Below are 27,888 nucleotides of genomic sequence, written 5' to 3'. Positions count from 1 at the left end.
CTAGGTTGGAATGGATGGTTTAAACAGAAATTGCTTTCTGAACAGTACTGTTCCGTTTACTTAGTTCCAATTTACTAACCAAACCAGTTTCCTCAACTTATCTTAATTTTGAAGCACTCGTGTTTTAATAGTGAGAAACTATTCTGCAACAGCACAGAGCTTTCAGTTCATCCCAACCACAGCCTGCATGAAGAAATGAGTCCCTCTATTTGTAGTAATAGAAACAAACACAATGCCCAGTCAATTACCCCCTCTTTAAAACTATCACCCTACCATTTATCTGGCAGCAGGAGTCAGTTGGCCTGTGGCTTTTCTATTCCACTGATTCCTATGTATTGCCCTTCTGTGACCTCATCACATTGCTCCTTCAAACAAAACCACGGGTTGGCCCCACCATGTTGCACGATGGACACTTTATAAAATTACTCTACTTCATGAAGGACATTGGGGGATGGGGGTGGGGGGGAGGGGAGTTATGTCATTCAATGTTTCTTGAGAAATTACTACGGACCTCAATTTTTAGCACTGACAAGTTCCTGAACAAACTATTTAAGAATCAAACAAAAACCACTAGACTCTGCATGTTTCTTTGCCCTGTCCAGACAAAAGAGGACAGCTTAGAAAAAGCACATTTGTACCATGCTTCTATTTACTGCCCGATATACCTATTTACAGTTTTCACTATGCTTTTACCATTAGCACAAACCTTGCCTTGTGCTAACTGCTACTGACAGACTCCACCTCGCTCCAGCTGAATTAACAGTGGCTTACAAAACCATTTTTATTTATGTTAGAATTGCAGCAGTTACCTCTAGGGACTCAAACATTATTGGCTAGAAAGTAGCACAATTATAGTACAGAAATAACCAAATGAACCTGGTGGCATAGCACTGTCTACGTGAGCCGAGTTAGGGGACCAGATCTTGGAGCTTATGTCCAGGACTAGTAGAAAGTGAGATGCTGGGGAGACAATCTGTGCCTTTTGAGGAGAAGTTAATAGCCACATTGTAATCATTTGCAGACCCACCAGGTACTGCTGCCTCCAGTAGTCTGCTGGCTAGAAGAGATGTGCCAGTCCTGGTAAATGATGTCAATGAACTTCCTCACAGTACAATAGCTTCCATTCAGTTTCACACTAATTGTAGATAAAATAAGAAGGGACATCACCAGACAGATTTTGCAATCAATTTGATTGGTGAACTACATAAGTGTCCTATAGTCAGTCCTCATGACCCTGCTCAGAGGGATTGTCGTTGTACTGAGCCCTTCATATGCTCCCAGTTATTATAGAGAGCATAGAGGCCAGTAAGCATCAAGCCTACAAGGCCTCCTCGTGCTATTCCACGCACTCCACCTAGAAAAGAAAAATAAATAGCATTAAATAATACCGAGAGTAAGTATTTAGTTAGAGCAATTGGCACCATTTCATCTTAGAGGATCTCAAATACAAGACGCTCTACGTGACTGCGCCTTTTCCCCTTTAAAGTCTAAGCTTATTCATAAAAGCAAAGCTCTCCCAAAGAGTACTTGTAATTTTACTAGACTGGATGATATAATGGGTCTTTCCCGATTCCAGCTTTAATGCTGTTCATATAACTGCCTGTACAATTATTAGCTTTACTTATTTTAAATGGACGGTAAAGGGCTTTTGAAGCAAACAAAAAACTCTTCATAGGTCATATCTTCCATGTATTTCTCTTGTCCTTATGACTGGATGTTGATATGCAGAGGAGACCTTTGCTGCTTTAGAATCAATCTCATGTTTATTGTAGCTCACCTGAAATCCTAATCCTGTCTCTCAAATAAGGTAACTAAGGGGGAAGAGGTGAGGGGACAAGCAAACAACAGCAGAAGCAGATGTGAACTTCTGCAACAGAACTTCTTTGTCTGGCCCAACTCCTTTAATTAGAAATTGAGAGTTAAACAGAATTGCATCTAGGTTTTTATAGTTTAGCTAATTTTGGTAATTTGGAATAAATTGGGGAAATAGGATCAGTCATCAAGCATTTGAGGGGATCATTGAATTGACTGACTTCACTCTCACTAGTATCAGGCAGCTGAGGTCAAGAAAAGGCAATGAAAAAACAATTTATCCAGCTACCACATAGTCGCAGAGAAATATAATAAAACCATTTTAAATGGCTCTCCTATTCCAAGTTTAGTTTAAAAAATTTCTACTACTAATGGTAAAATGTAGGTTTAGCTACTCAATGGTCATAATATAATCAGATGAAGTTTTTCAGTCATTTGACAGTTAGCATTTCAGTTCTATGCCCTATTTAACCATCTTGCTCTGTTAATCGCTGTCCGATTTCAGCTTTCACCCATCTAACAGTAAAATGGAGACTTCTGCAGTTTCCAGTATCTAATACCTAAAAGCTTCCTGGGACATTTCCAGGAACACACTGTACATGCAATGGTATTAGGGACCCTGACCTTAAACTGTCAGGAAAATGTCACTAAGTATTGGAACCTTCAGTGTTTACCAGGATCAAGCCAAGTGAGAGAAAAAGTCCGACACTTAGAAATGGATCACTTTCAGTTTTAGAGCTAGATATGAACTGCCTGCTAGATGGGAATTAGCAGAAGTACCAGGGGAATTTCACAAATTCTTCAGTCTTACTCATTCCTTTTTCTGTTTGTCATGGTAATCTGTACCAATTAATTAGTTCCTCCTAGGTTATTAGTTGTCTCCCCCTAAACTGCTCAAGGTTTTGTAGATCACTTTTAGTGGGGCAAATTGTTAGTTTCATCTAGATTAAGACATTCGAGCATTAAGATTAAGCAGAATCCCTCTGGAGCTGCTATGTCTTAAATCTATTTACATTGGCCTAGGCATGTAATAAAACCAGGGAACAGCACAAGGAATAACCGGTGACCCAAGTTACTTCCAGTCCTACCTTCTGTAACTTTGCAGCCAGAGTAGCTGTGCTTACCTAGCTACAAGATCTCTTGTTTGTAAGTGGGTCAAGAACTCAATTCTGGTTAGGCTCCTAAATAAGTGGGTTGATTCTCAGAAGTACTGAGCCCCCAGCAACATTAAAAGTTATCCTTATTTACCTAAAACAGGATTTAGGAGTGACTCCTATTCTTGAAAATTTGTCTTGAGTACATAGCACAAGAGGAGGTAAAAAGCTGACAGGACATTTGTGCAATTAAGATAATCATCTTGGGGACAACAATAAAATTTTGCCCCTTCCCCGCAATCCTAAGGAAAAACCCAAATGAAACCTTAGCTTGTGCTGTGGGAAAGGATTTGCCATGGAGAATAAATAAGGGAAGGCTTTAACCAGTTAGGTGTAAAGGCAGATGAAAGGAATTTGCAAGGTTTCACCTATTCGCAGAACAAACACTACAGAAGCTAAAACACAGGGTAACCCCTCTCTTCTAAAAATCTCATTCTCCCACTAGAGGGAGGTTGCAAGAGGGTCTGGACTGATTTCTGACAGAAGGAAGCTATTTATATAAAGACAGAATTTATTTGGTTGTTGCAATGAGTCACTTGCCATGTCTAGCTATTTTGTGTGCAAGTTTGGACTCTTCAATTTTCATGTCAATGTACTGCTTAGAGCATCTGATGCAGGGCCAAAGTTTTCATGTGGGCAGGTCAGGCAGTTGAATAAAACCTCACACAACCTTTTACAACCCTCCAACCACCACATACTTCAGTGCAGAGTGGGTAGCTTGGTACTTCTTGTACTTTGCTGAAAGATTTAGAGTACTGTTTCAGCAGAACAGCTTGCTTCATGTAATGGAAAGTGATGCATATGGTTTATACAATGAGCCTTCCTGGTAACTTGAAAGCACATAGGAACTGGGCCCTAATACATACTTAAGCCCCCAGCTATTACTATTGAGTTCTACAATTTCACTCTTGTTTGGTGCAATTTGCCTCTGCTCTCCAAAGCATTCATAAACAGGAGTGCACTGCTAAAGGAGTATTATCCCATTCTGCCAAGTGGGTAGACTGTATTTGAGTAAGATGTTAAATCCTTCCAGCTCTGGTGAAACTGCAGTTTGCTGGCTAGAGCAAACAAAACTAAGTTACTGGGCAGGAAATGCTAAGTGTTCTGACCTGATGACCTTGCTTAGCAATTATCCCACCCCCATCCCTGGGGTGTAAACTAAGTGATAGGCTAAATTCCCACTCCTCCCTTACAATCACGTTCTGTTAGTCTTGATAGCAAGTTGCTTTGGCACACCCCACCAGACATACATAGTTATGCCATTATCTCACTTTGACATGAGCAAGGTGAAGCTAAAAGAATAAAAAAAAAGAGGCTTAATTTGCTAGAATCTAATATTAAACCAGATCTTTAAGGGTTAGCCAAACAACAAAAGTTATTTAAGGAAATGGCCAAAGTTTCTAAGGATACATTTCCCAGACCTTAAGTTAGATGAGCTGTTGTATACTTTTAGCTGATCTAGCTTATCAAAGAATCCTGTCTACTTCCAATATCAGTGAGCATGCATATTCATTCTGTCCCAGTCCTAGTATTAGACTTTATTGTACAGCATACTTGCAGTACTCAAGGAGCGCAACTATCATACCATTTCAATTCACTGCCTCTTCACAAAACTGGAGCTGACAGAGCAGGAGGAATTATGTGCGCAAGCTGAAAAAGCTGGACAGGCACATTTTTAGCCTATAGTTTTCACTGACTCAAACAGGTATATAGGTTTCAGGCAACATTAATTCCTCATCATTTCCTGAAAGTTTAAAAAAAGGAAAACGATGGGTCAGGAGCTGAAGAGAAGAAAATGCCAGCATTGATAACTGCTGCCTATTACCTGAATAGGTAGGCATTAAAAACACAAAGCCAGAAATCTAGACTTACAAAATATGTCAAGTAGAACAAGGCAGATAGTGAAATCTAAACATTTCATGGCTTCCAGCATCTGCCTCCCAAGAACTTAGAATGAGAAATAATCCTTTTTTTCTTTTGCAGCCCGTAGAAGAAATAGCTTCAAAGGTTTAAAGGGCCTGATTTTCAGAGATGATCAACACCTTCAACTCCCACCGACTTAAAAAGAAGCTGTAGTTAATCGGCATCTCTGAATCTGGCCCACAGATTTTGGGCCAGATCTGGCCCACAAAACAGATTTTTGTTTTTTAATATGTACATTTGTGTAGTTAAATGTAGGTCTATGCTAGGAAAATTTTCTAAAAGTTCACTACTGCCCCTGAGAGAGTTTGTAAAAGTTGCCAGGGTAGGAAAGGTCCGCTGGTATAGAAATTACGGAGGGAAAGCTGAGCTGAAGAAATGAAATGTTCTAGAGAAACAGCTCTGATTTCAGACTGCTGTAGCCAGATGCTAAGGCACGGTCCATACTTAAAACGCAGGCTAGGTCCAGGCTACAGACCTTACAGGAGCACCACTGCAGCTGTGTTGCTGTAAGGTCTCCCACGTAGCCACTCTATGTGGACTCGGCCTCGCACTGTCTACACCAGTGCTTTTGTTGGTGAAACTCACATTGGTCAGGGGTGGGTTTTTACCTCTCACACCCCTGACCGACTAGTTTGAAAGACAAAAGTGCTAGTGTAGACATAGCCTTAAGTTGACCTAGTTACATCTCTCAAGGCTATGAACAATTTCACACCCTACGCAATGCAGCTAGGTTGACCTCCCTCCTCACTGTAGCTGCATCTTGGAGAGGTGGATTCCCTACATCAACAGGAAAACCCCTTATGTTCGTCTAGGAAGCATCAACACTACAACAGCACAGCTGCAGCACCTAAAACTAGGAAACTTTCCTTGTTTGGTGGTGGTGGAAGGGAGACAGACTTCATTTTCTAAAGAAAATGAATTTTCCACTTTACCCCACCCCCACTTTACAGCCCCTTAATGGTTGTTAGCATCACCTTCTATATATTAACCAATGCAGTGTTATCTTCCCGAGTCTGTTAGACAGCTCCTGTGTTTCCAGTGGTGATATTCAGAACCCTGCAAGCAGCAGTGAAACTGAGAAGGTGGTCTATTTTACACTGTGCTGCTACTTGAGAGAACTAAGAACAGGCATAAGTCAGAGGTAACTGTTTTACTCAGCCATTCAGGGGTTAAACCCCCAAATGGGTTGTATTTGATCATCCTCCCTTGCGATTGAAAATCAAGTATTACTGCCCATCATTATATGTAACATACCAGTTTGTAGTAAGATCAGACATAAAAATACCCTTCCCTTCTTGCACCAGATGTGGAACATCTGTTGGATCAGAGCATGATTAAGAGTGAATCTGTCCACAACCTAATTCAGTTGAGTTGATTTATTTGGAACTCATGTCAAAGTGGCATCTAAGATGCTGACATTATAAAGAAGGCAGACCACACTGGTTGTTCATTATGTTTCTAAAGCAGGGGCGGGCAACTTTTTGGCCTGAGGGTCGCATCGGGTTTTGGAAATTGTATGGAGGGCCGGTTAGGGGAGGCTGTGCCTCCCCAAACAGCCAGGCATGCCCCGCCCCGCTTCTCGCCTCCTGGGGACTCCTGTCCCATCCAACCCTCCCTGTTCCCTGATGCCCCCCCCCCCCACCTTCCTTCTCGCCTCCTGGGGACTCCTGTCCCATCCAACCCTCCCTGTTCCCTGATGCCCCCCCCACCTCCCATGCTCCCAGTACCCCTGCCCCTGACTGCCCCCCCCCCGGACCCCTGCCCCCATTCAACCCCCCTGTTCCTCGCCCTCTGACCACCCCGACCCCTATCCACACTCCCGCCCCCTGACCACCACCCCGAACTCCCCTGCCCTCTATCCAATGCCCCCTGTTCCCTTACCGCGCTGCCTGGAGCACTGGTGGCTGGCAGCACTACAGCCACGCTGCCTGGCTGGAGCCACCCATGCACCACGTAGCACAGAGCACCGGGTTCTGCAGCTGCGCTGCTCCAGAAGCTCACAGCCCTGCTGCCCGGAGCATTGCGTGGGGGAGGGGGAACAGCAGAGGAGGGGCTAGCCTCCAGGGCCAGGAACTCAGGGGCTGGGCAGGAGGGTCCCACAGGCTGTAGTTTGCCCACCTCTGTTCTAAATTATCTGAATTGATTTCAATTTACAGCTAGGAAGCAAAATCTTCTACAATTTTATGTAGATTCTGAAGACAAGAAATATCACAGACCCTGTATCTACAGCAGGTTGCAAAATACCTCAAGGGTCTCTCCCTGAAGAAATATAAGGGGGTTAAAAAAAGAGAACCTCTACTTCCTAGCAGATACAGATTTAAATTAAAAAAAAGAAAAATCAGACTTGGATCAAGGAAACAGAAAACCTTGACTGGAACAAATCAGGCCTGTTTGCAGGGCTTGCTGTCTTATGGTTTGTCTGTGTGGCTTCTTTTACAGCTAGACCAGTTCTCCTGAACTTCTGCCCATTACAACTACACCAAATTAGTCTCTAGATCTGGCTTGGTTAGACTTTGTATTGGTAGCAATAAAGTGATTAGTCCTGTTTAATGAATTTAGGATTTGTTGACTTTCAGGGTTGTGTCCTGTATTTCTAAAATGATGATTGGTCCATTTTAGCTATTAACATGTATGTCACTTCTGTTCAGATGGACCTCCTGATTGCAACAAATTTATATATATTTATTGCAATAGATTTAGGATCCAGAGACTCTAATCAGGATCACAGCCCCATTGTACTAGGTGCTGTACGCATACATGGAAACAGTCCCTTTCCCAAATGTTAGGTCTCCCTCCTGCCTCCCCAAAAGAAAAAGCTAAACACACTAAGCCATAAGGAGGGAAAAGGAAAGTAATTTACAAACTCGGCTCATGTTTTATGTTAAAGGTTAAGTTTCCTGCTCACTCAATTCACTGTGCAAAGAGCTTTGCTTTCATAGCTAAACAGGTAAATTGAAAACTGCCAAACTTGTTTTAAGCTTGACTGAAGTTTTCAGTGACCCTTGTTTCTGAATCAAAAGAAAGGCTGCTGAATGAATGAGCCCATACAGAGATGGGCTCAATATAAGCTTGAGTCTGAACATGTATGCATCATAACATCCATTGCAGTAATTCTGACCACAACGGATCAGTTCTTATTTCTGCCTATTTATAAGTGGCAAAACACCCAACAGGCAGATTTTTTTAAACGGGGGAGGAGGGGGAGAGACACCTACCACCTTATTGCTTTTACGGGCTTTTCTGATCATTTTATCTGCATGATGCCTCCCTCTTCAACAAGGGGTTTTTGGAATGTCTATAAGGAAGTGAGACTTTGAATTTTAACCACTTCTCCGCAAACTATGATGATGTTGTGCAACCCAAGAAGGGGGAAAAAAAAAAAAAAACAGGAAGAAGGAAGTGTTGACTGGCCTTTTTCTGAGATTATAAATCTGTTTACAAGACCACTTTTGGCAGGCAACAAGTGGGGGGAAAAAATCAGTCTATAACTGAGAGGCACATGCTCCCTGATGGCCTAGAGTGTTTTCCCAACAATGCTCCTGCTTATAATACTGGTAAAAGGAATAGGAGAGGATTTCCTTTGTCTATCACTAACTGTCTACATTCAATTTACTTGAGCATAAGCTTTCGTGAGCTACAGCTCACTTCATCAGATGCATACTTTGGATAATAAGCTATTACCAGCAGGAGAGTGGGGTGGGAGGAGGTATTTTTCATGCTTTGTGTGTATATAAAAAGATCTTCTACGCTTTCCACAGTATGCATCTGATGAAGTGAGCTGTAGCTCACGAAAGCTTATGCTCAAATAAATTGGTTAGTCTCTAAGGTGCCAAAAGTCCTCCTTTTCTTTTTGCGAATACAGACTAACACGGCTGTTCCTCTGAAACCTGTCTACATTCAGTGTGAAGTATGATCTCAAAATGTGTCCCAACAAGCTGCAAGAGTAGTGTAGCAGTTATTACTGTACTTAACTAGCTCCAGTTGTAAAAAGTCTCTAATCACAGCACTTAAGTTTATGCCACAGTATAAACAGAAAATCTTAGATAATTTTGTCCAGAGTGGTCAAACAGTGCATGGTTCCGAAGTTCAACTCATTTTGTTGCTTAGTCATTTATAAACATTTGCTAATCTAGACCATGTGGAATAGCTAAATTCTGCAAAGGATTTTGTTGCAACATAGTTTCCTAGTCTGATCTTGTGACATCTTTGTGCATTTAAAACCATCATAAGGGCAAAATGTGAGATCAAGGGTTAGTTTGGGGCAAGAGTTTTCTAAGTAGCAGCATAATGCACTAGACTCCAACAATGGCCTTCCCAGGAGCTATTTCTGACCAGTTTTCCCCTCATCAAAAGCTCAGTCAAGGCAGTTTTACAAATCCAGTCAATAAGCAAGCTTCATAATGCAGACACAGAAATGTTCAATCCCGCAAGGCTACCACTGATACTGAGTCACAGTGCTACATCCATGCACTGCTGGCAAAGTTAATGCCAAATGTTACATTACTGTATATAAATTGTCCATGAACTCATTGTTAAACAAAAAGAGGGTGGCCGTACGAGACCTGTGCACCACAACGCTGCCTCCAACACAAATGTACCCATCCTTTCTGGATTATAGAATGGAGCTAACTTTGAAACTGGGCACGATCCTGCTTTGCCAGCTGCCAGTAAAAGGTGTGGGAGAGGACACACCATGAACATATAAACCTCTCCTGTGGATATTATCAATTCACACTGGTATATAGTGCCTGGGCTCTTCACATAACAAGCAAAGTCATGGTCCCCATCCTGAGAGCTTAAATCTAAGGGCACGTCTTCACTAGCGCTGTAAAAAAACCACCTCCCCCATCCTGAGAGCTTAAATCTAAGGGCACGTCTTCACTAGCGCTGTAAAAAAAACACCTCCATGAGGGGAGTGGTGACCAGCACTGGGAGTACAGCTATCAGCACTGGTACGCTGCCACTTTACAGTGCTGAAACTTGCAGTGCTCAGGGGTGTGTTTTTTTCACACCCTTGAGCGCTGCAAGTTTCAACGCTCTAAAGAGGCCTTGTCTAAACTGCCAAAGTTAGATACATGACATGACTGATTTGAATCAGTGAAATAACTGCTTGTTTCTGTATGGTACACATGAGCAGTTTTAATTTATTACAACTAGACTGCATTAGGTTGGAGAGAATGTGGAAATGAGAAGTGGATTTGAGATGGAGGCTATAATGTATGCAGGAAGGACATGACTGGCATAGGGGCAGCAGGGGAAAAAGGTGAGTACAGAGGTATTCATGTGCAAAGAGTAATAGGAATAAAAGAACAAAACTCAGGGAAGGGTGGGGGAGGAAGGGGAAAAAGTCAGAGCTGTGTAGAACCTAGAAAGTGAAGATGGAATTCATTCCCTTCAACAAGCGTGAATATCATCTGTGATGTTCTCACTTAAGTTTTGATTCCTTATCATAAACCTTGGAAAGTTTCAATCACACCTATAGTGTAGCAGCTAATACTGTACTTAACTAGGTCCAGTGGAGTTGAATATCCCAATTGTTCTTAGGGTTTTTTTTTGCATGTGGCATTTCATATGTAACAGAGTATAGAAAAATTGCCTGAAGTGATATATTGGCACATACAGTGCTGTGAACATAGGCAAACCACTATCTACACTTCCATTGGCTCAGTAGCTTTGGACATTAGAAGTTAAAGAAATACAACCCTTTTTCCTCTTATTTGTCTTAAAAAAAAAAAAAATCAAAGAAAATCAGTACACTGAAGATATACTGCAGGAACAATCCTGTATTGGCAAGGGAAAGGCTAGGTGACCTTACAAGTTATCCATGCCTGTGCCACCCCAAGACTGGATTAAAGCAATGCATGCTCCATGAGATGGCTAAGAGGGGCTATGGATAAAGGTTTATAAAATCATGAATGGTGTGGAGAAAATGAATAAGGAAGTGTTATTTACCCCTTTACACAACATATGAAGCAGGGATCACCTGATGAAATTAATAGGTAGTAGGTTTAAAACAAACCAAAGGAAGTACTTCTTCACACAGCGCACAGTCAACCTGTGAAAATTGTTGCCCAGGGTTGTTATGAAGGACAAAAATATAACTGGACTAAAAAAAGAATTAGAGAAGTTCATGAATGATAGGTCCATCAATGGCTATTGGCCAAGATAGCCAGAGGTACAGCCCCTTGCTCTGGATATCCCTAAGCATCTGACTGCCAAATGCTGGGACTGGATGACAGGATGGATCACTTGATAATTGACCTCTGCTGTTCATTCCCTTTAAAGCATCTGGCATTGGTCACTGTCAGAAGACTGGATACTGGGCGATATGAACCATTGGTCTCACTATGATCATTCTTATGGTTTTACACTTGAAAACCAATGGGAAACTTCTGGTAGTGTAAAGTATGCCAGCCTGCTTGCTTAGTGGTGCTTCCTGTAGGAAATATCCCATCATCTTCCAATGCTCACTGTCTGGCTGCAATTCACAGTGGTGTTTGACTCCATGTCCTAATGGCTTAGGAAACAAGTTACACAAGAAACAGTGTAAGGTCTCTACAAAGGGTGATGTAATTATATTCCCAAAATTTATCTCCCACAATATACTAATTTGTTTACTAAGGTGGTTTTATAATCCCCCTGATTACAATACCAAATTCTCTGTTGCCTTAAGGAAAAAGGCTACTTCAAATTCTTAGGTTTTCATTTTTGTAGAATTTCATTTTCCTTTGAAATGGTTTGGTTACTATTATAAACAATATGTACTTAGGGTTGTACTGTAATGGTAATGCCAACACAGATGTAACAAGCCTTGTTTATGCGGGGGGAAGTGGTAGATGTGGTATACCTTGATTTTTATTAAGTCTTTTGATACCGTCTCATGTGATCTTTTCATCAACAAACTAGGAAAATACAACCTAGATGGAGCTACTATAGGTGGGTGCATAACTGGTTGGAAAACTGTTCCCAGAGAGTAATCATCAGTACACTGTCAAGATGGAAGGGGATATCGAGGGGCCGTGGGGGTACCGCTAGTACTTATGCTGGAGCATGAAACAATTGATTTAAGGAGTCATCTTTTTTATGAAGATGAAATCCAAAACAATGCCTACTATAGTTGCACTGTTTGTCTATCTAATAGGATTTTATTGGTCAGACGCCCCTCCCTCCCAACATTTTGTTCCCTTAAACAATCTTTACCTCTCAGGTGGCTGAGGATTCACACAGTCTTGGGCCTCATTTTGCCTTAACCCTAAAATCTCTGGTTATAGCAACAACAGGCACAACACATGTAATTAAGTGGTTATTGTGAATCTACTATATCACAGAATATATTCTTCCACCATAAACATTTCCATACTTTTTAAATGCTAAATCATGCTCTAATTCTTAAGCGTAAGTCTACTCTGAAAAGTGACTTTAAAAACAGCACTGTGGAGATTCATCTCTGTTTAAATGATTTCCAGGTTACATTTACCCAGTTTACATAGGCAATTTTCCAGCCCTACAAACTCCCATATGGCTTCTTCCATTCTCACACATCAGCACTGACAGATTCTGCAAGCAAAACTATGCCTTGAGTGCCACCTGTGTAACCACATTGTCTTTAGAGGCTTTTAACAAATATATGAAGGAATAAAACGGCTCACATTCTTTGCTGTGTTGGTTGACACTAAAGTCCTGTGTGCACTCAGAGTTGTATCTGTGGAAAAACTGAGTAAAAATATGCCCTTTTTATATAGTCACTCTTCAGAGCAGAACTGCACTTTAAAAACCTAAGTTTACATTCATGCTTTACATATCTTTGGCAAAAATATTTATATGATCTTCTCAGTCTACCTGTGCATTTGTATAGCATTCCTGTCATGGTCCCAGCAGCTACTGTGTTCAGGTCATCTTCTGCACCTCGTGTTTTCTCTATGACGACTCCAAATGCGCTGTAAAGCAATGCTGGGAGAGGAATTAAAGTTATTGGTAAAATATGAAAACATTTGCACCAAATTACCTTGCCATCCATGTTCTAGAAGAGATAAGATTAACCAGGCCTTGGATTCTGGTGTCAAATGCAGCTTTCAAAGCTATCCATCCTGAGCTCACCATTCATATTTTTCATTTCTGATGGAGTCTTTGCAACTTCCCTTTACTCCTACTATTAATGCCTTAAGGCTATGTCTTTGGCCTTTTCAGTCTTTAACATTACATCATTTCTATTCTATAAGGAGGACATCTATGTCTTCCCTCATTCTAAATTAGGATATTCGGTTTCTCAGAATTTTCAACTGTACTATAAGCTCTTTGTTTCTATCTGCATATAATAATTTTGTCCCTGTACATGAAGAGTGGCACCACCTTACACACTTAGTTAACAGGAAAGCATCAATCTGAGGGACTCTCCCCGTAGCAAAAGGAAATCTATGCATTCTTAATATGGTTGCATGAGCCCAAGCCAGCAAACATAAAGTAATCCCTGGTATAATGTAACAATATCTAGAATCTTCATACAGGGCGAAGAACTTCATATCACTCAAAACAATATAGATACAATACTGTTAGTTATTCTTGTGGCTCTAAAAGCCAGACTATGATACCTTTACTCACATGATTGTACTTTACTCCTCCAAAAACAGCCCCACTTAAAATGTTACTGAATATTAGCAAGGATATTGATCTGGCCTTAAGGGTGCAGTATTAGAGGAAAAAAAATTCTTGTTCAACAGAATCCTTCAAAATGGATCACTCCATAAGTGGACAACTGTAACATTATTGAACCATCTCTGCTTAGCAGAGACTCTTGAAAATTAACACAAACAGCAAGGTGGAAGAGGAGAGGGTTGCCTCTCATTTTTGACACACACATACAAAGCACTCCACACTGAGAAAAAGCCTGGCACTTCCCCAGCACCTAGCACAGGAGAAGCCAGAACCAACTCTCATGTCATGCCTGGCACTCCAAAGGACTATAATATGCTAACCAGAAAGGTCATGTTCTATATGAAATTTGCACACTAGTAGGCCACTGGAATGCATGCCAATATAAGGCAAATACTGAAAAAGGAAGATTACTCAAGAAAACAAACACAGCTGTAAAAAATCTGTTAATATATCACTCATCACACTGGAACCTTGAACTGCAACATGCAGCACCTTTTTCAGACATGTGTTTTTATCTATATTGTTTTCCAGTTTTATAATCAGCTAATAGGTAAACCTAAAAGAGAACTGCCATAATGGAAAAGACCCAAGGTTCATCTCTTCCAGTATCCTGTCTGACAGTGGCCAATATCTTATACTGCAGGGTTCTTGTGCCTTCCTCTGAAGTACCAGATGTGGGATAATCTGCTCCCCACATTGGGTCATCCAGATTTCTAAGAGTTACAGATAGATATTGAACCTGGTGCTTCAGGATTTAAGCTTATTCCAAAAATTGGTGTAAATTATAACTCTGGATATCTGTGAAATTATCCAGTCCCTTTTAGAATCTTAAATTCTTGGCATCAACTTCCTCTGACAATAAATTCCCTAGTTTAATTACACATTCTGTGAAAAGTAATCCCTTTTATCAGTTTTTTGAATTTCCTACCTTTCAATTTCCTTGAATACCCCCTTGTTCTTGTGTGAAACAGGGAGAACAGAAGTTCCCAATCTACCTTCTCTAGACCATTCATTTTATCAACTTTTATCGTGTCCCAACTTTAGCCTTATTTCTAAGATAAACAACCCCAATCTTTTCAATCTCTCTTCAGGCCCTTGATCATTCTTGTGGTTCTCCTCTGGAGTCCCTTTAGTTCTGCAATGTCTACACTGCAGCTGGGAGTAAGCCTCCCAGCTGGGTAAGACTGCTAGTTTTAGCCTGCTAGCACAAGGCTAAAAATAGCAATGTGGACTGACATTACAGCTCAGGCTTTCAAGTTTAGGGGGTTGTGTGGGCTTGAAAGTCTGAGCTGCAGCCTGAGCCCTGCTAGCTTGAGTCTAGCTGTGAGGACTGCTCCGGGCTGCAGTGCAGACATACCCTAAGAAACTGGATGTCCAATACTGTACATAGTATTCCAGATGAGGGTGCACTATTGATTTATACAAAAGCATTATTTTATTATCGACCATCCCATTCCTTATGCATCCTAACATCTTGTTAGCTTTTTTTAACTGCAGCTGCCCCGAAGTAGAGGTCTTCACTGAGCTTCCTACACCACAACCAAGATCCCTTTCTTGGGCTGAGATAGTTTTGCACCATACAGGGTTCTAAAATTAATCAATCTATATGTCGCTCCAGTGTGCATTGCTACTTTGCATTTAGCAACACTGAATTTCATTTACTATCACTTTAGGGAGACACACAAAGAAATAGTTTTAGGATGTCTATTGTCCTTAATTACTGGCATTGATCCAGCAGACCCACAGATTTTTGTTCAGTCTTCTTACTTCTGATGTACTAAAACAACCCATTAGTTGGTTATTTTTACACCTTTAGTCTTCAAAATCCATTTTGGACATTCAAATTTCTCTTAATGTATGTTGTATTTTTCAGAGACAAAAAATGGTGACTAATTAATGACTAAGCAATTGTCATAATACAAATGAAAGGCTGAAAGAATAAGGGCAAATTAATTTTACAAACGTCTCTCTGATCAGAGGATTAGAGAATTTGGGTGCCCAACTTCAGACACCTGAAAGGGGCCTAGTTTTCAGGCATTGCAGAGCACCATTCTCTGAAAAACTGAGCCTTTTAGATGTCTTAAAGTGGAGACCCAAAATCACCAGCTGTGACTGAAAAATTTAGCCATAGGCTACATCAACTCATTTAGTGTGCCAAGAAACCAAAAAGTTTCAAACCCTTTGTACATTATTTAGTTTGAGATAAGTTGGACTTACCTAAGGATCCCAGAGTGTTGGCCCATAGAGCTCCTTGCCTTGTCACCATATTTAGAATTCTGAAGATTAAAAAAAGGCACTATTTAATAAAACTTAAATACCTTATTTATTAATCAAGTGCCTATGGGCCCCAATCAAGATGAGGACTGCATGGTGCAAAGCACAATGGAATACACAGAATTCTATATATTTAATATGGTAATAACTATAGTATGAAGATCTAATATAAAGCCATTCCATCATCAGAGGAGATTATGTAGTCTTAAAACTTTGTTTTTATATAGAGAGACATACGACTTCCTACTAGCCTGCCTGAAGTTTAAACTGATACATCCCTGATGCCAGTCCTCATGTCAGGAGACAATTTAAAACAAATTCTCAGGTTTGACCGCTGATGCTGCTGTTCAGTTTACAGTTGTCTACACTAGCTCTTTTGTCAGTCAGGGATGTGGGAAAAAAACAAACCACCTCACTGACAGAAATAAGCTTCAGTGCTATGTCGGCAGGAGAAGCTCTTGGTATAGCTACTGCTGCTCATTAGGGATGGTTTAATTAGCTCTCCCGGCGGCATATAGCGGCTACTTGAGAGACATTATAGTGACGCAGCTGAAGGGGTACAGCTGTGCTGCTGTAAGGACTATAGTGTAGACATACCTTAAGGCTCCCCTAATGACTTAAGAAGTAGGGATGAGAGGAGGGAATTAGACAAGGAAGCCAATCAATTTTCTTCTTGCTGTGTCATTTCTACCTTGAATGCTACAAATGAAAAATTAGCCACTCAATATTGAGTACAAGTATTTGGCCCTGTCAAGTCCTAAACAAAATGGAAAATATCCTCCTTTCAATTCCCACTCTCATCTGGCTTGTACCTCTCCAAGTAATCCAACTTCTCAGTTTTAAAACACGAGTATACTACAGCTGTGAATGACCTGCTAGCTCAACTATAGCAATATTAGTTGCACTGGGTAATTTGTGCTCTTTCCAATGAAAATCATGACTGTCAATATACAGTAGCTGTCAACCAGCCACACAGAAGATACCAAGGCACTCAAAATTGGAAAAATCTTGTAAGTACAGTGAGTGACATCTCTTCATGACAGTTAATATAACAATCTTTGGCAATTAGTGTGGTATGCATTGGAAGGACTGTGATTATGTAGCTAGATACAAGAACCATTATGCACCATGTAATACCTCCAACAGGCTTGAATGATACAGCCATTGTTACCAACAAGAAAAGCTGCGCAGAAAGCCAGGATTACTTTCTAAGCTTAAGAAAAGTCTCCCTTTCAGCAAACAAATGGATGAAGTTTCAATTTTCTCAGACCCTATCAAGTCAGAATCTGATATAAAACATTAAAATTTTAGGCTGGCTGCAGGTACAGTAACTCCTCACTTAATGTTGTAGTTATGTTCCTGAAAACATTGTTTTGCTTAAAGTTACATTTAAGCGAATCCAATTTCCCCATAAGAATTAATGTAAAGGGGGGGGGGTTAGGTTCCAGGGAAATTTTTTTCACCAGACAAAAGACTATATTATGTATACACACAAACTTAAGTTTTAAACAATTTAATACTGGTACACAGCGATGATGACTGAAGCTTGGTTGAGGTGGTGAAGTCCGTGGGTGGGATATTTCCCAGGGGATGTCTTACTGCTAAATGATGAACTAGCAACTGGCTGAGCCCTCAAGGATTAACTGGTTGTTAATGTTGACTCACACACTCTACAAGGCGGCACAAATGGAGGGAGGGGAGACAGCATGGCAGACAGAGACAGTGAGTGTGTGTGTGTGTGTGTGTGTGTGTGTGTGTGTGTGTGTGTGTGTGTGTGTGTGTGTGTGTGTGTGTGTGTGTGTGTGTGTGTGTGTGTGTGTGTGTGTGTGTGTGTGTGTGTGTGTGTGTGTGTGTGTGTGTGTGTGTGTCATTTCCCCTTTAAGTACGCTGACCTCACTCTTAAGTATTTCATGTGTGGTTCCAGACTAGCATTAAAGAGTGAAGGCAAATGCCTAGCACACACTCATGGAAGCATAGCATTGTTCCACACTGGTGGCAGCTGCCTTCAGAAGCGTGATGACAGACAGATGAAATGGCCAGTATCTTTATCTCCCACCAGTTTAACAATGTCATGGGCATGGCACTGCCGTGGACAGCTTACTGCCACTGGAATTCAGTGTCAAACTATGAAAACATGTTTTACATGTGTTTGTTTCTGAATTATAAAGCTTGTTTCCCCATTACTTTCCTTTGTAACACTACACTAACTTTTCACTGAAAGACACAGGACAACACTGAATGCTGCTACATTTAAATGAGTTGAAAGGGCATGGAGAAGTTCATTCTGAAACTATCTGGTGTAGTACAATAGAGAAGAGGTGCTCAAGTATATCCATCTATCCAGAACACATCAACACCCTCCATTTTCCCAATTTATCAGTTTTACATCAAGCTTGAGCATTTAAAGAGTCAGGACATGTTTCAAATAGCTGCAATGTTAAATAACGTCTCTAGCTGTATTACTGAGTTATTTTTAAAAAATATTTACATAAATGTAAATTTAAAGTTAAGAATATAGATATCTCTTTAAAAAAAAAGCAAAGCTCATTTAACTGATAGCATACTTAACTAAATATTTCTGTACACCACTGGTCTGCCCTAACCATGTCTGGAGCCTTCACTGGTTACCTTGCTTTCATAAATAAGGTATGGTTTGATTTAAGTCGATGTTATAACCAGATAACAGTATAAAGAGACAGATTAATAAACTACAGGCAAAGAACAGAAATTTATGAAAAAGCCTTTGTAATTAATTCAGTTATTGGCAGCAATTAAAATTGAATTTATTAGCAAGATTAAATTAAGCAAAGACCTTTCAGTGTAAAGTCATTAGAGGCATCAGGCTCAGTCCTGCTCCTAATGACACCAGTGTCAAAACTTCCATCAAGTTTTGGGAGAGGACTGTGCTGCCTCATAAACAGACAGAAGCTCCTGGCATACACTAGTAATAGAAGATATTTCAGACATTTTTCAAAAGTTTGTTCACATTCTTTGTGATGGTGATTATTAAGGATACGACTGTCACAGAGGTCATGCATTCCATGACTTTCCAGGACCTCTGTGACTTCTTCCAGAGTGGCCAACACACACGAACTGCAATGTGGCTGGAGCAGCTACCAGAAGTCAGCGCCTGGTAGCACTCCGACTGTTAGTTTCCCTCTGTCCCCTGGGGATTTTTAGTAAGAGTCAGGGACAGGCTTCTGTGAATTTTTTTTTTTTTTTTAAATTGCCCATGACCTGTCTGTCCCTGACTTACTAAAAAATCTGTGACAGAATCTCAATCTTAGTGATTACCTAATACAAAATGTAGTGTGAAGGGAATGTAACAAAATGAAACTAAATTTCACCTTATAAAAGAGACGTGTGCGGCGTGTCTACTCCTCTAGCTGAATATGAAAGAGTGGAACTGAGCTCATGATTTCATTGGCCTTGCATAAGACAAACTTAGGTGGAGTATGTGTGTCTGTTGCCCTCTGCTGGCTCAACTTGGTAAGTTTGACAGTCTCAATTAAGTCTCAATTAAGAAAAGTAAATAGTTAATTTTCTTGCCTCAAGTTTGCTCACTATGCCCCTCTCCCCCACAATCTATAAAGAAAGGATCTGTTAATAAATCAACCATTTAGATAAAAATAAATTTAGATTTATACTATAGAATATTTGGTTTATATGTTTTCATTTTATACACTGTGAAGGAGGAAGGAAAAGGATACACAAACAATGCTCAAACATGAGCAGTCAATGGGGGGGGGGGGAATCACTAGTGAGTGCTAATTTCCTCCCCCAGATGACTAATTCCACGACAAGGTACTATAGCCAACTTAAAATTACGTTTTTCAACAGTTATGCCAATCCAGTTACGAGAGTCTCCCCAATAAAATCATTCTTGAAGGGGAGGGAGGGAAAGCAGTATATGAAGCCTATTTGTCATACAATCAGCTCACCCTGTTTCTGGAGTTTAATCTAGAGACTTGGAAAGAATATAGCCTGTGCAACACTGTAAGGTGAGATGAGTGCTAGGGATCTCAGGAGTAACAGCACACTAGAACAAATTTTGTGCCTTGGACTGTCCCACAGTGGAACTTCCTCCTGCCCCCCCAGGAAAATATCCAGGTGGACCCAGCTGTTTGCTTTCTGTGCTGGCTTGGAGACTGATTCTATTCTGAGGCTGATCTACACTTAAAACTTATATTGGGACAGCGATGTCTGCCAGGAGTGTGAGAAAAGACATATCCCTGACCAACATAATTATGTCAATAAAAATCCCAGTGTAGATGCAGCTGTGCTGACTGAAGAGCACTTCTGTCTACATAGACAATGTCACCTGGAGTGGTGGTGTTCCTACACCGGCAGAAAAACTCCTCCTTTTGGCATAGCTGTGTCTACACTTGGGCGCTATGCCAGCACAGCTATGCCAACATAGTCTTTATAGTGTAGACGTAGCCTAAATCTCTCCCTGCCTGATCCTGCAAAGGCTGGGAGTACTGAAGAAAGAGTACTCAGTTCCAGATAAGGGGGAGGGGAAAAAAAAAAAAAAGCAGCCTCTAGACAACTTGTAATCCCTTTGGGAGTACTTCAACCTGTAAAAATATAGTCTTGATGCAAGGTGGGTTTTCAATAAGCATCCAGAGAATGACTAATGTTTCACTTATTCTCTTTCCAGACCCCTGTGAGAAGGGTCAAACACCCCCACAAAAGCTCATTTGAAAAGTAAAATTAGCACTTAACAGATTAACCAAGGCATTTCACAACTCAATTTACCTAACACTGCATTTACGCTTTGTACACCTTGTCCCACAGAAGAGGCAAATATACTTTTAATTTTGTTATTGTAATATACTCAGTTAGCTTTGAGCCATTCTAATAATGATGGGGTGAAAGTATACATTCATAGGTACATTTATATACTCACTGTACATTTCTAGGTTTGGACCAGGCCATGCTGTGTGTCTCCTTCAATCCCAGCCGCAAACCATTCAGTGCACCAAATGCAGCCCCTATCAACAATACAGTAAACGGACAAACACATTCATTCCCAATCTATAGGACAACATCTCTTCACTTTTATTGTGTCTCATGTACTTGGGATTTAGTACAGTAATATCAATCTTACATTAAGATATTACCTGTCATACAACACCCTCCAATGGTAAAAAAGGCCAGCTCAAACCTTCCCCGAGTTTTGTTTGCTCCCGTGGGTAAGATAAACTCATCTGTATCCTGAAACAGAAGAAAAGGTAAGTGTTTATACATTTGTACTTTCGAAGTAGGCATGGTTTCAGACACATCTCAAATTCTCTCTGTTGGCTTAATCATACTAAGGTTAAAATACAAAACACACACTTCCACATAAATGCTGCTGAACACCATGGGTGGCAGGGGGAAAAAAAAAAAAAAAAAAAAAAATCAGGAATACTCTTGCCTCTCACTAATTATGTTACAAAAAAAATTCAGATTGGAATAGATTAGATACAAAATCTAAAAAAGGGAGATTTTAAATCTGCAAGTTTAAATCTGAGATTCTCTTCCTAGACTAGTATTTCCAGCTAGCTCAATATGAAGTGAAAAAAAACAAGAAACTCAGTATGCATTAATTAATCATTTGTACAATGTTTATTATTACTTATGCCTCATAGCAGGCAATTCAATGTCTAGCCTCTGAAAGAAAGCAACAGGACAGCTGCTTCACCGAAGCCCGCACATAAATAATAAAAGAATTCAGAAGTAAGATATGTTTTTACAATTTGTTATGCAGTTTACAAGTCTAGCACAATATCTACCCTTTAGCCAATTAACATGTGAAAAAGAACAATTGTAGTTTCACAGTTCTGTATTTTTTCTGACTCAATATTGCATCTTCCTTGGTAATTTATATTTTCTGTGGTAAGATTTTCTTTAAGGTAGATAGTAAGTTTCCTTCTTCACTCTAGACAGTAGATATAGCATCTAACAGCTTCCACTTTCGTTCTCAACACATCAGATGTGGGAGAGCAAAGCAATCAATGTCTGCATATTTTTTCTAGCAAACTCCTCCTTTGCCAAAGATAGATCATAAGGTGATCCTGGTTGAGAATTCACAATATTCCCTAACAGTGTTGCTGTAGCATTTGATATTAAATGTATTGTTTGTACAAAATCTATGGAAATTTTCTTTTGTATTTTTCCAACATTATGACTTGTCAGAAAGAAAATGTGTTGCTTGGTTCAAAGATATCTGTACTCCAGAAGTTTAGTAATTTTTACAGTTAGTTCAATCAGAGTGGGTAGACTTGGCAAAAACACACAGACTTCAGGCCTGGTCCACGCATAAAGTTGCACCCGTTCAACTAAAGATGTGACATTAAACTGATTTAGTTAAACCAGTGCAATTTTGTGACCTGACACTCTTACACTGATTTAAACTTGGTTTATATCCATTTAGCTTGCACCTGAAATGCATAGGTGCAAACTAAACAGATAAACCAGACTTAAACTGCTGTAAGTGTCCACACAATTGCACTGGGTAATAAATCAGTTTAATGTCACACCCCTAGTTCAACTAGTGCAATTTCTCTGTACAGATTAGTCCTCAGTCTCTGCTAAACCTTATGTCAGAAAGCACAGTTAAGATTTTTTTTTTTTTTAAATTATCTCCTTCCCCTGTCTGTTCTGTTGGGATCCAAACAATTCTTAGCTTCATTATTCCCAAAATCACTGGGGACATTGGATAAAATTCTAGAAAATTCTGGCTGTCATGTTATGGAACGCACTATGAATTACAAAATGAAACGTAGCGACACTCATACACCATGATGCCTAAATAGTGTATAAGAGACCAGCAAATTCAGCAAGGCTGGTGCACGGTCTACACTGGTACTTTACAGCGCTGAAACTTACTGCACTCAGGGGTGTGTTTTTTCACACTCAAGTGAGAAAGTTACAGTGCTGTAAATTGCCAGTGTAGACAAGCCCAGAGTCTGAACATGGCATTCACTACAGGCTCTGGGCCCAGAATGGACCTGGATTATGTTTTACCCTTCATTTCTCTATGCTAACCTAAGGACTTCCTATGCTGTGTTCCAGTTGACTAATAAAGCCTACTGCTTTGACAATGCCATGTGAGAGTCACTGCAGATGCTTGGTGAGGTGTGTTAATCCCTGAATATACAAGTCTCTACCAGGAGTCTATCTCAGTTGGATTCGCTGAACAGAGCTCACAGTGTGAAACATGAGTGCTGGAGCTCCACATGTTCAGCCTTAGGAGGTGGTGAGGCCCGGTGGCTTACTTTGAAGGAAGAATGAGCCCCTATGGGGGGTCTGGCATACTGAAGGGATTCCTCCAAGAGACTGTTCCAAAGCTGGGGGCATAGCACAGATCCAGTGGATTCATGATACTACTCTCTCAGTTAATATTGGTTTGTTATATCAAAGCAACAACATTTGTTGAGAACTAAGAAAGTCAGTGTAGAATCCTTACTTTTCAAGGGAAAGGGGAGAGAAGAAAACATTTCTCCTTTTCCACTGAATCTTTTCATCAACACTTTGAATTGAGTTTTCTGAGTGAGTTTCTGCAACACCCTATGGACTGATTACTACTCCTGAGGGCATTCTGTGCCTAAAAATTATATACCAAAAAATAAATATGCGCACAATTATTTTAAAATTCTGCAAATTTTATTTGTCAAATAAATGTGGAGGCTCCAGCATGGCATTGGGGAGCACAGGCTACTGGCTGCACAGAGGTGGGAGATCACTCTGCAGCTTCCCCCACCCCCAGGACACTGGCTCAGCGGTGGGGATACACCGAACCCTGACGCAGCGCAAGGACTGGACCTGCCCCAGAAACACTCCAGGGCCTTGCCCCTCTGTGCCAGGTACACCAGGTGTGAGCATGCAGGCTCAGCAAGGCACAGTCCAAGTGTGGAGGGACTTAGTGTGTGGGGGATCTATGTGTGGGTTGAGAGGATTCTGTGTGAGGCAATCTGGATACAGGTGGCTCAGTGGGGGGATCTGGGTGCAGGGGAGATCTGGATGCACAGGGGCTTATTGAGGGAGGTTCTGGGTGCAATGGTAATGGGACTCTGCAGTGAGGTCCAGGTGACGGTGGTTGGGGCTTGGCGGGAGGGTGAGGGGGTGTGTGTCTGGGTGTAGAGGGTTCAGTGAGGGGGTCCAGATGCTGGAGGAGTGGGACGGGGATCCAGGTGTAGCTATTTGGCGCTCGGTGGGGTGGGGATCCAGGTACAAGTGGCTCGTAGAGGTGGTCCAGGTGAAGGGGGAGTGGGGCTCTAAAGGGAGGTTCTGAGGGCGGGGAGGCTCGGCAGGAGAGTCTAGGTAGGAGGGGATCTGGATGCACGGGGGTTAGGCAGATGGGGGAGCAGCTCCCCATACAGTGATCCCACTTCCCTGTAGCTGAGGAGCGATGGGCGCAGGAAGCGGGCAGGGAGGTGGGAGTTTTCAGAGCTTCCTGCAGCCTGGGGAGAAATCTGGTCTGACCCAGCCCTGGATGCTGTGCACGGGAAGAGGAAGTCTCATCCTCCCCAGCCCAGCTAGGACTAGCAGCTGAGTCCAGGGCAGGGCAGGACAGGAGCCACCAGCCAGGTCTTCCCCAGTCCCGCACCCTGCCCCACAGTGATTTACCTCTCTGCCAGCTGCCCTGGGCACCCAAAACATACTGCTGGGAAGAGTCGCATGACTGCTCTTGTGGCTTCCCAGACAGAAAGTCATTCTTCTGCAAGGAAGCAAAGAAATCTGTGGGGTACATGAATTCTGCGCATCTGCAGTGGTGCAGAATTCCCCCAGGAGTAGATAACCAAGGCAAATCTGCCACCAATTCTGGGCCTGGCAGTAGGTGTAAAGACTTCCAGGATTTTCCAAATTCGAGATGACTGACTACCCTAGACATGTCGATATAACAGATGAAGGGGATATTGTAGAGAGAAAGTAAGAAGTCAAGTACTATTTTTATTGGTTTATACACTACAGGTTTTTACTTTTAAATAAAATATTTGAATAGAATACAAGTACTGTTTTCTCTTACTTAATTTAAATTTGATTCACCACTGAGGTTACAGAACATTTACTAAAAGAAAAGGAGTACCTGTGTGCCTCCTGAAACCCCTGTAATTCCCAAACTCACTGAATGGAAGCTCTTTTGAAGGGAGTTGTTACTTTTATTATCTTAAGAGTGAATATGTGTTAACACTCATGCAAAATAAAAGACTGGCGCTAGATCAAGAGAGTAACACATGCTGCTGTACCTGTTTAGCCAAACAGATTTTCTTAAGTAGCAGGTCCCTCCCCTGACCCAGCAAGGCTCCTAGTTATTTTAGATGTGACAACATGCCTTTATTAAGATCATAGGACAAGCTATTTGCACTAAACACCTGTTCAAAACTGAGGACATAATCAAAGAAGTAGCTATCTTATTAGGGATATTTTTGCCATATTTAATATAACTGGATGAAACTGGGAAGCAAATGAGGTTTTCTGTAATAGTTTAATTTGATTTTATCTTCTGATAGTCTATATAATTTGCATATTACCTAGATCTCAGGCAGATTAAACAACAGTGAAGCTGGGAACGGGCAACAGGGGATGGATCACTTGATGATTACCTGTTCTGTTCATTCCCTCTGAAGCACCTGCCATTGGCCACTGTCCAAAGACAGGATACAGGGCTTAATGGACCTGTGGTCTGACCCAGTATGGCCATTCTTATGTTAACTTTGTGCAAGATTAATTTTGCAGACAATTTTAGCAGAATTATTTTTAAGCTTTCTTAAAGCTATATTTAATTTAGTAATATTTGTGTTTTTAGTTGAGAAATACGTTGTACTCAGTTGTGCCTTTTGAGGTGACATCTAGTCTACACTGCCCTTGTACACTAAAAATATTTGGATATTCCCAAACCATTTTTCTTAAACACTATTGTTTCATAAGTCAACTGAGAGTTATTTTATAAGGGATACTTTTAAATTAAACTAATTCTGACGTAGGTGATCTCTCCTCTCGGGTGTAGGATCCAGCAAAGGGAAATGATTAAGCGTAGTATCAGTTTCACAACTGATACATCCTCTTGTTGGGTACTAGATCTTGACCTGGAAGGAAGCATGACTTAAGATTCTAGAAGTTCCATTTCTAATTTGAACTAATTCACACTGTGTCCCTAAACTGGATTTCTCCTCTCAGACACTGTGACATCAAGAAGTTGTATTAAATACTGTGCTGAAACTTTGTTCTCAGACTTCAAGTGATGAATAGTATAAAACTTAATATGGTTCCATACAAATTTTAAGTTTGCAGCTTAGTTCAATTTGTTGCTGATACAGGAGAGAAAAATCAGACCTCTTTACTTTAGGAAAAGCAGCTCTACACAAGGGAGACAGTGACTCATTTAAGATAACTGACTTAATAGAATCAAAATAGAAACATGCTTCTTACCTGTATTAAATATCTGGGATCCACATTTAAATAAGGAGACAAAGGGCTCATTCCAGTTACTGAATGAGGAAGAAAAAGAACTTTGTTACTGGTTTCAGAGTAGCTGCCGTGTTAGTCTGTATTCGCAAAAAGAAAAGGAGTACTTGTGGCACCTTAGAGACTAACCAATTTATTTGAGCGTAAGCTTTCGTGAGCTACAGCTCACTTCATCGGATGCATACTGTGGAAACTGCAGAAGACATTATATACACAGAGACCATGAAACAATACCTCCTCCCACCCCACTTTCCTGCTGGTAATAGCTTATCTAAAGTGATCACTCTCCTTACAATGTGTACGATAATCAAGTTGGGCCATTTCCAGCATAAATCCAGGTTTTCTCACCCTCCGCGCCCCCCCCCCCCCCACAAACTCACTCTCCTGCTGGTAATAGCCCATCCAAAGTGACCACTCTCTTTACAATGCGTATGATAATCAAGGTAGTCCATTTCCAGCACAAATCCAGGTTTTCTCACCCCCCCCCGTAAACATCTTTGTAAATCAATTTATTTATAGACAGACTGGTACAGGTTGTATAGATTATTATTCTTAGGTGCAATAGTTACACATTTCTTTTATTTTTCTTTAGCCTATAGCCAGGCTGAGATGAGCAAGATGATATTTTGTCCGAAATCAACCTGACGACCCCCTAAAACAGGACTATCTGACAAGTAATTAAATGCTTACTACAGATCCAATTGCCTAAGTCATACTTAGCTGTCAAATCCATTCAACTATATATAAAGTCTTGTATAGGTCATCTCAAAAACTGAAGTTTTTCTCAAACTAAGAAGCAAGGCCCCCTTATCTGCTTATCACTCCCAACAAGGACGTGATCATTTTCACGTTTCTGTGCCAAAAGCAGCTTGTATGAATAAATCCTGGCCACGCTCTCAGGCGCCACGCTAGTAATAGCGGATGGAAACACTGAGAGACAGTCAAAGTGCCCAGGGCCTCAGCTCGCACCCTCGATTAGTGCTTTCGCTGAAGACCGATGTATTGCGTGCCGGCTCTTGACCCCCGCTTCTCGGCCACTGGCTCCCCTACGATTGCACAAGACTCGGAGGCCGCAGAGGGCAGCGCACCCCGCCCGGTACCCGTGCAACGCTCGTGACTGGGGCTAGCTGCTTCCCAGGGCTCGAGACAGTGCCCGCTACCGGGGCGCGCGGGGCGAGAAGCGAGCGCGGTCGCCCCCGTCCCCCCCGGAGGGTTACTGCACCTCCAGCTCCTCTATTTCCCCCTCCCTAGAGCCAGTTCTCCTCCTCTAACCCCGCCGGCGCGCCCCGGTTCTGCCCCGCGGCCTCGAGTCCCGCCCGCCCCCGGGGATATTGGGGGGGGGGGCTACGCCGAGCGTGGCGGGAAGGGCAAGAGGCCGGGCCCGGCCGGCCGATACTCACACGGCACCCCGGCCAAGTCCGCGTGGGAATAGCCCGGGCCCCCGGCTCCGCCAGCACCGAACAGGCCGCCGAGGCCTGAGCCCTTCGAGTTGCCACCCTCCATGCAGCCGCCTTTGGACAGGGTCTGGCCTTGACCGAGCCAACGAACAACCGCCCTGCCGCCCCCTCCCTCACCCGCTGCTACTGCTGCCGTAAAGCGAGTCCTCAGCGCCGCAGCTTTT

General features: G+C 41.7%; 1 protein-coding gene across 4 annotated transcripts; it reads right to left on the bottom strand.

Annotated features, from left to right (window-relative positions):
• Nucleotides 1-752: 752 nt before the first annotated feature.
• Nucleotides 753-27,879, bottom strand: TIMM23B (translocase of inner mitochondrial membrane 23 homolog B). Of its 4 annotated transcripts, none has more exons than XM_073353313.1 (7): nucleotides 27,668-27,875; nucleotides 26,232-26,290; nucleotides 20,939-21,032; nucleotides 20,725-20,809; nucleotides 15,759-15,817; nucleotides 12,729-12,839; nucleotides 753-1,354 (listed from the first exon to the last, which is right to left on the bottom strand). In XM_073353313.1, exons 1-7 carry the CDS (start codon nucleotides 27,768-27,770, stop codon nucleotides 1,239-1,241), a joined length of 627 nt encoding a protein of 208 aa, XP_073209414.1. In that variant the 5' UTR covers nucleotides 27,771-27,875; the 3' UTR covers nucleotides 753-1,238. The 4 variants fall into 4 exon arrangements, with proteins under 4 accessions (XP_073209414.1, XP_073209417.1, XP_073209415.1 ...); XM_073353316.1 differs by lacking the exon at nucleotides 27,668-27,875 and adding an exon at nucleotides 27,237-27,415; XM_073353314.1 differs by lacking the exon at nucleotides 753-1,354 and adding an exon at nucleotides 1,361-4,710 and having other exon boundaries at nucleotides 27,668-27,879.
• Nucleotides 27,880-27,888: the final 9 nt, after the last annotated feature.

This window comes from Lepidochelys kempii, chromosome 7 (assembly GCF_965140265.1).
Source record: "Lepidochelys kempii isolate rLepKem1 chromosome 7, rLepKem1.hap2, whole genome shotgun sequence".
Lineage (NCBI taxonomy): Eukaryota > Metazoa > Chordata > Testudines > Cheloniidae > Lepidochelys > Lepidochelys kempii.
This window is presented reverse-complemented; position numbering and strand designations above follow the sequence as displayed.